Genomic DNA, 9,342 nt, shown 5'->3' with positions numbered 1-9,342 from the left:
CAAAAAAACAGGTAAAAAAAAAAAAAAAAAACATTTAGCAGAAAATTTGGCTGAAATAAATCTACTAGCTTGACTCCGATTCACCAACACAACCCGATCACATCAATGTCCCAATGCCACTAATATGCTTATCATTTTGCTAAAAAAGGAAGTTAAATTACTGTAAAGATGACCATCGATGAAGTTAATAAACAAATTTGATACGTCCTTAAATGTCGTATTCCACTTGTACTACTAAATTTATTAACATGACAGATCATTTGTGACTTTCAAATTCTTTATAAATTCAAGGATGAGATTTTCACCTTTTTTTGTTATTTCTTTATTTTTTTAAAAAGCTTCCCATAAAAGTAACCTTCATTGTACCTTGTCAATTAATTAATAACTTTCCAATTATGTATCAAGCCATGGACTGATATAATGAGGATTAATTGTGGCCTTTCTACTCAATTATCCTTTATTTAATCATCATTCATATTTATGAAAAAATTAGTAAGATTAAAAAGAAAAACACTAAATTAAAGAAAATGGCTCCCATTTTTCACCCTTTATTTATAGAAGATATTTTAAATAACATACAAGTTTCAAAATCAATAAAAATGCTGGACATACTAAATATAGAAATATCAATGGCAATTATTGAATATCAATATAATCTTATAAAAGATTATGGAAATTTATATAAAAAAGAAGAAGTTTAATTTGAATAATATAGTTAAGGATATTTTTATTTAATTAATTCTTTATTAATTTAGCTATAAAAATTTAAAAATAAATTAATGAATATGCCCATAACATTGTCATAAAAGGAAGTGTTATTATAGTATTATGGTAAATTTCACGAATATTACAATAAACATTATAAAATCACACAACTTAATACAAATGAGACACCAATACTTACCCACAAAAAATGAGCATAGGAACTTATTATTAGTTCCAGCTAATTTGAATTTAGCTTCAATAATCTTAAAAAACAATCTTGAAACTGAAATCATATAACCCATAAAATAAGTGAATCTAAACCTTATTTTTCCATTTTTATTTGTAAAATTAGTGGACATAAGTATCAAGTTGGTGTCAGTCATGTACCCAAAATCCATTTTTCATTAAATGTAACATATAATCAATCCCGTTTTCATTAGAACATTCTAATAAAATTTTAACGTAAACTTATATATATCCTATTAAAAATATGTATATATTTTCAAATAGTTATTAATTTTTAAAAAAATATGAATGAATGAGTCGTATATCTTTAAAATTACATACGGGGTGTCCTGTTGAGAATTGTCAAATATATATTCTATAAATTTTTTATTTGTATAAAATATATATTTTCATAGGATATCATATGGAATTAAAAAAAAAGAATGCTACTCCATATGAATACTGATATGTCTACTCCATCCATATGTGATGTTCAGATACGTTCAGATTTAAATTACCAAATGATTATTACTTGCACTTTATTCATTCTTTATTAATTTTGCAAGCGCAATATAACTTTTTTATGCCATAAAACGACCATGATATTCCTTCATATAGATCCAACTTATTTAGGCTTAATTTGGATTTTTATATTTATTTAATAATATTTTTAAACTTTAATGAAAGTTAAATTTGGATATTTTTAAAATTTTATAAAAATTTTGAAAATATTAATCGATGTTATGAAAAATTTGACCAAATGCGAACGAATTCACATGGAAATATATACATGTATAAAATTATAATATAAATAATAAAATTTTTGAAGGAAATTACGAAAGTTTTATCAAAATTTTTAAAATTTAAATATCTTATAGAGTTAGTGAAACAAATAAAAATTTCAAAAAAAAAAAATATATTGCAAAGAATATGGATATTTAAACTTTAATCACATATTTAGTTTTATTAACATCTTATTTATAGTAACTAACGAAGGTTTAATTGGTTAGAGAAAAATTGGTCTATACCCAAACAAAATTATCATATATGATAAATAGTTCAATCCAAAATAAAGCTGACGAGATTGTTTTTTTTTTTTTGGGGAAATTCCCTAATTGACACATTTAAATGTAACTAAAATTAATTACTATTTTTTTTTCAATTAATAATCTTGAATTAATTAATTTTCAATGAATAATCATAATTAAATTTGCTTGGTTCCCAATAAATAAAATTTGCCAAACTTTATTTTGGAAACTATATTGAAATTATCTCCTCTCTTTCACGCTTGCAAGTTTAGGGTGTGGAAGCCTTTATTGCACAATGAATAAGGCGACTTGGCATGACACCTGGATGGACTATATGTCCAACTAAGGCAGATTCCCCGGGCCCACAATAGTTGTAAACAGTCCTTGGTTTTAGCAACTATTTACATACAATACCAGTCAGATTTTAAGCTTTTAAAGTTGAAATAAACAATGCAAACGAACACACAAAAAAAAATAATAATAATAAAATAAAATTCCCTCCCTTAATTTCAAAGTCAAACGTAGTGGACTGTCCAAGTGTGATATGATGGAGCATTTTGTTGACCTCGAAAATTACATCGCATCCGCTCTTTGAAACAGATTATATATCAACCGTTGGATTAAGTTCTCTAGTTGTGGGACCGCCTATACATGAGGCTCTAGCCTTATTATTCTAAAACGACAAAATCAAATTGTCTTTAGTGTTATCATACAAAATCCAAAAATCAAAAACCAAAAAAGAACAAATTTTAAAAATAAAAATAATAAAAAAGAGAAAACCCTGCAGTGGAATTATAAAAACCACTATTCCAATATTTCCATTGGCAAATTTTCTTTTTTATGGAATAAATAATTTAAAAAAAGCAAGGAGATATAATCCTCAAATGTTGAAAAGAGAATTTCACCCCAAAAAAAAAATGTTGAAAAGAGAAAAATCCAAAAAGAAAAAAAAGTAGTCTGTTTCCACATCTCCTTGGTCTCAAACATGCACTGGTCATATATATAAAAAAAGTAATGGAAAAGCATATTTCCTTTTTCTTTGTTCATTTTTTATTTTATTTTTAACCCTCCTGAGTCTTATCAAATGTTTGGTAGCTAGCTTTTCCTTGCATACAACGTATCAAAAAACCCTCAATTTTCGCCACCTTTTCCTAATCTCCAAAGCTTTACATGCATGTAGCTAAATCCTTCATCACAATCTCTTCGTGTGAAAGAATCATAGAAGATAAAGAAAAAATTGCAGAGAGAAAACCAGAAAAGCCTCAAACAATTCAAAAATCTTCGGAGACCCAGAAAACCACGTACAGATATACATCCATATATCTTTATTGAGTTAGTTTGGTTATAATTTCCTGTCCTTATTTGGAATTGACCTGTGTAAAGCTATATATGTTTATTTATCTGTATCACCAGAGACTGTATGTTTTTTTATAATATTTAAATTAATAAAAGGCTTATATACGTGTAAATAAATATGTGTATTTTATATAATATATTTTATAATGCACGGTATATAATACCTCCAAGGGGGGTTCAGAATTATAAATTATATTTGAGGATTCAGAGACAAGGAAAAGAGCCCTGTATAGCTAAAACAGTAGTTTTGTTGGAGTGGTTTTTGTGTCTTGAGATAGAGAGTGTTTTGTAATTAGTAAAGAAAATGGAGTTCGCAGTGGGATGTGTTGGGGATGAACATGATGCTTCGAGCTCTCGCAAGGGCAAGAAATCATACCATCGCCACACAGTTCAGCAGATACAGCATCTTGAGGCGTAAGATATTCATCAGCCTTGGCCTAGCTCTTCATGATATTATATATATATGACCATTTTTTTATTATCTTTGAAAGATTAATTTGTTTTTAATTTTCTCTAAGCAAGATTATCTTTCCTCGAAAAACTTGACATCGGGTTCTTCTTTTGTTCCTGATTCTCAAATGGGATTATTGTTTTCTATGATCACTTTGATTTCACTACTCTTTTGAAATAAGTTTTTGACAAGAGGAATAGTAATTAAAAACTGTTCATGCATGTCTCGCTGCAAATTAATGAAAGCATTTTTTTCGTTCTAATCTTAATTGCTAACAAGGTTTTCTTTCACTAGGAAAGGTATATATGTATATATATATATATATATATATATGCACACACACATATACATGCCTTTTAATTAATTTGCTTTCATTTTCAATAAAAATCTATTAATTTTGGGTTCTTTATATCTCATGTGAGATATTCGGTACGTTTTTATGCATTATTTAAATACATCATTAAACTTGTAGATTGATTTTAATATTTGTGATTTTAATTTGTTGTCTTTATCATAATGTTCATTGGTGATATATTCAAAGCATCTGATTTGTTTTTTCCCTTTTAAGGGGGGCGTTGTTGTTGGGTTTTCAATAAATATTAACTGTCTTTTTCTCCACAAATGAAGAAGATGATTTCTTTACTTTTTTGTGTACGTTTTGATGGAAATGAAGGTTTTTCAAGGAGTGCCCTCATCCAGATGAAAACCAGCGCCGTCAGTTGAGCAGAGAATTAAGTCTTGAAACCAAACAGATTAAGTTCTGGTTTCAAAACAAGAGGACTCAAACAAAGGTTCTTCATTTTTTTCTTTTTTCTTTTTCTAAGGGTTTCTTGCTTTTAAAAGGGTGATTGACTATGTTCTACTATATATATATGTATATATATAATTTTTCAGGCACAGAACGAGAGAGCAGACAATACAGTTCTTCGTGCTGAAAACGAAAGGATTCAGTGCGAGAACCTTGCAATTAGAGAGGCTCTGAAGAACGTGATTTGCCCATCTTGTGGTGGTCCGCCGTTTGGAGAGGAAGAAAGACAACGGAGCCTGCAGAAGCTGCAGCTGGAAAACGCTCAATTGAAAGAAGAGGTTTTTGGTTTTCATGCCTTTTTTTTTTTTTTTCCTTATAACGTCAGAATATCTTGATGTGACAATTATATATATATATATATATATAGAGAGAGAGAGAGAGAGAGTGTATATATATATATGTTGATGTTTGGTTGAAAATATTTTGCAGCACGAGAAGGTGTCGAATTTGCTAGCAAAATACATAGGGAAACCAATCTCACAAATAGAGTCATTAGCAGCAGCACAAGGACTTACAGTGGATTTGGATCTAGGAGGAAGTTCACTGAACCAAGGGATAGGAGGTCCTGGACTTGATCTGGATCTCACTTCTGGAGGTGGATTTGCGAGCAACCGTGCATTTCCTTACCATTTTAGAGCGATTCCTGATATGGAAAAAACATTAATGGCTGAAACTGCTGCCAGTGCAATGGAAGAACTGGTCAAGCTTTTGAGGATTGATGATCCTTTATGGGTGCAATCTCCGGTTGATGGACGATGCACCATTCACCGTGACAGTTACGAGAAGATTTTCCCCAGGTCTAATCACTTCAAAACCTCCAGTGCTCGTATGGAGTCTTCGAAAGATTCTGGAATGGTGATCATGAATGCTATGCAGTTGGTTGACATGTTTATGGATACTGTAAGTGCATATATATACATATGTAATTTTATTTTTCATATTAATTGTGTGTATGTATATCACTCAAATGATCCTATTTTACTTTTTATTTTTATTTTTGGCAGAGCAAGTGGCTAGATCTGTTTCCTACACTTATCACAGATTCAAAGACAATTCAAGTTCTTGAACCTGGAATGCTGGGGAACAAGAATGGTGCCTTGCTGCTGGTACATGCATAGTTATTAAAATTTATATTTATTTTATTTCCTAAATCATCACCTTAAGTTAAATGATATATGATCGTACTCAAGATTATGTTAAATTAATGCAGATGTATGAACAAATGCACATCCTTTCACCTCTTGTGGCTCAAAGAGAATACTATATTCTTCGCCATTGTCAGCAAATTGAGCCAGGAGTGTGGGTGATTGCTAATGTTTCTTATGACTGCTCAATTAATGAAAGTGTCTCGCCTTTGCGTTCATGGAAGCTTCCTTCTGGCTGCATGATTCAAGAAATTTCTAATGGTTGCTCTAAGGTATAGCTCTAACTCTTACTTCACATGTAGTAGTACTACTCAAGAAAAGTAGATATCATGCATTTAACTTGTTTTATCAATTTTTTTTCATGGTCATTTTTTATTACTTTGGTGGATTCTATTTATGTTTAGTATATACAGTTTGGTACATCATTATTTCAATATCTTTCCATTTGATAACTTTAAAATTATTATATTTCAAATTATTATATCATATGAATTTGTCGTTTTTCAAACGTCTTGACAAATATTTACTATATTTGTCAAGATATTTGATATTGAATGTAGGCAAAAATCTTTAATATTCCTTATTGTTGATCAGGACAAATATTTACTATATTTGTCAAGATATTTGATATTGAATGTAGGCAAAAATCTTTAATATTCCTGATTATTGTGATCAATAAACACGTATGTAAAAGAATATTTTGTATATATTTATACGTGAAACATAATGTTATTTGACAAGATATTTTAGTATATAAATATCATATTATCATATATAAATTCTTTTATAGAATTGAAAATTTACGAATGCTTTGATACATAATTACTTAATGCTACATTGCCATGCACTTATGTTAGAAGAACATAAAAGAACTTGAAGATCTACAGAAACATGAACGCATGGGTATGGGTGCACCCGTGCACAAGTAAACTTATAGTCTTTAATTGTCATAACATGCTTCCACCAAATATACTAGGTCTTATAATTTTATGAACATTTTTCTATCATAGTCAAGAAGTTGTGTCTCATACATAAGGTATGTATGGATAGGTTACTTGGGTTGAACATGTAGAAGTTGATGACAAAACCCAAACTCATAGACTCTATAGAGATTTGGTATGTAGCAGCATTGCTTATGGAGCTGAAAGATGGATTGTTACCCTCCAAAAAATGTGTGAGAGGATTGCTTGCTCCTTAGCAGAAAGTTCACCTCCTTGTGAATTTGGAGGTATTCTTCATCATTTAGTTATTACTCTCTTTATAGGCATTTGAATTACTTGAAAGTTTTCTCAGATAAAAAGGTAATGCATTAGTCAATGGTTCACCATTGACATGTATATATATGTGGTTCTTAATTTCCTTATCATTATGTAGCTAGGGTTTTGATGATTGGTGCATATTTTTATCAGTGATTACCTTGCCTGAAGGTCGTAAAAGCATAATGAAGCTTTCTCATAGGATGGTGAAGAACTTCTGTGCAATCTTAAGCATGTCAGGGAAAATGGACTTTCCTCAACTCTCAGAAGTGAACAACAGCGGTGTTCGAGTCTCGGTCAGAAACAATACTGAACCAGGCCAACCTATTGGCACCATAGTTAGCGCTGCTACTTCTCTTTGGCTTCCTCTACCTCCTCAGAATGTCTTTGATTTCTTCAAGGATGGGAAAACCAGAGTTCAGGTTCCTAAAACTCACCAAAAAAGAAAAAAAAAGAAAAAAAAGAAAAAAAGAAAAAAAGAAAAAATAAAGTCATTTTAATTAATATGTATGTTTAATTGTTAGTATGTATTTGTATATGAGATGGTAGGGAATGGAAATTATTGAACACTAAAATACCTTCTACTTTTTTCATGTGTCTCTCTCAGTGGGATGTTCTCTCTAATGGAAATCCAGTGCATGAGATTGCACACATCTCAATTGGAACTCATCCAGGGAACTGCATCACCATTATAAGGGTAACTCTCTAATATTCTATCTCTTATTTTTCTCACACTTTTACTTGGATATGAATTATTGTTAGAAAACCCAATAAAAATGATTGAAACTTAAGGAATTTTTAATTTCAACAACATGAACATCTAAAAATATTGTCATTCATTGCATTGTTAGTACCATTAATAAACTACACATAAATTAACATCAATTAGTTCAAATTAAAAAATCCCACTTTGATATATGAGATGATTAATTTATTATTATCATTATTAATTTATTATTATCATTATTTTTTTTTAACTTTGTGAAGCAGCCATTCATTCCCACAGAGAACAACATCCTGATGCTTCAAGAAAGCTGCATTGACTCTCTAGGATCTATGGTGATATATGCACCGATTGACATACCAGCTCTTAATGTAGCAATCAGTGGGGAGGACTCTTCAACCATTCCCATTCTGCCATCTGGCTTCATCGTCTCCAACGATGGCCGTACCACCGATCATGACGCTGCAATCACTGGATCATCAGCTTCAACCAGCTCCAACACTAATGGCAGGTCAGGAGGTTCACTGCTCACTGTGGCTTTCCAGATCCTGGTTTCGAGCCCTTCCTCTTCTAAGCAGCTTAACATGGAGTCTGTGGCAACCGTGAACACTCTGATCAGTTCCACAGTCCAGAAGATCAAAGTTGCTCTGAACTGCTCTACCCTGGATTAAGGAGTTAATTTGTTGGTGTCACTGTAATAATTAAAGTAAGGAATTAAGAGGTTCTTTGGTAGACCTTATGAAAACTAAACTGTCATGTTTAATTGTGAGTTTGACCTATATATTTATATATATGTGGCTATATATTTCTTTTGCTTTTCATATATTTGGTTATTGCTTTTATTTCATCTTTATTTTATATATTTTCTTACTAATGTCTTATCTATTTATAAAAATTGGCATGATTTTGATACATATGCTTTATTTGCTTAGATTTCATTCCAAATTATTTTTCATTCAATGTCATCTATTTATACTATCATTAATTGATAGATAAAAATTAACATTAAGTGTAGAGTTCTTTACAATTACAAAACATATACAAAAATATTCCACAAGAGATTTTTGTTTTAGAAACTCCCAGTTCTCTGAACATTTTTCTTTGGAAGGTTTCGTACAGCGGGATGACTTTGTTTGAGAGGTCTCAAGACTCTCAACCTCGTTAGCTAGGATGTCTCTTTCATTTCTTTTATAGCTAGTTAAGTACTTTATTTTTGAAAAAGAAAATATTTTTATTAATCAACTTTAAATGAACTTATATTTAGTTAAGTTAAAAATGCATGAAAGTGGGAGATGTTGAATAGTAAACAATGTTTAAAATGTGGCTAAAAGAGAACCTTTTACATTAGATAATTAATAAAATTGGCTAATACAAGGATTTGTGATGCAAAGGAGAAGGGCCACGGTCTCTTACAGAAGTTTCACAGGCCAGATGAAATAGTTGATCTCGTGAAAAGGGCTTTCAGGGCTATCTCTTATGGGCTATGGCCCACTCAAATTTTGTTTTGTTGTTTGTTCTTTCCGGTTCTATTTGCAGTATTGTACTCTATACACTCCCCATCCAAATCAAATTACCAAAAGAGTCGAAAACCTTTTTCGCTTTTCCTTTTGTGCAAGTTGATATTTTGATAGCTAGGTATGTATG

The 9,342-nt window shown here is 30.6% G+C and overlaps 1 protein-coding gene across 1 annotated transcript; it reads left to right on the top strand.

The window, feature by feature from the left end:
* Positions 1-3,515: 3,515 nt before the first annotated feature.
* Positions 3,516-8,512, top strand: LOC107415744 (homeobox-leucine zipper protein ROC8). The gene is made up of 10 exons (XM_048472633.2): positions 3,516-3,728; positions 4,439-4,556; positions 4,660-4,851; positions 5,003-5,473; positions 5,578-5,679; positions 5,784-5,990; positions 6,769-6,946; positions 7,128-7,396; positions 7,582-7,671; positions 7,965-8,512. Exons 1-10 carry the CDS (start codon positions 3,619-3,621, stop codon positions 8,367-8,369), a joined length of 2,142 nt encoding a protein of 713 aa, XP_048328590.2. The 5' UTR covers positions 3,516-3,618; the 3' UTR covers positions 8,370-8,512.
* The last annotated feature ends 830 nt before the right edge of the window (positions 8,513-9,342 follow it).

This window comes from Ziziphus jujuba, chromosome 4 (genome assembly GCF_031755915.1).
Source record: "Ziziphus jujuba cultivar Dongzao chromosome 4, ASM3175591v1".
NCBI lineage: Eukaryota > Viridiplantae > Streptophyta > Magnoliopsida > Rosales > Rhamnaceae > Ziziphus > Ziziphus jujuba.
Note: the sequence above shows the minus strand (reverse complement) of the source record. Positions and strands in the feature narration are given on the sequence as shown.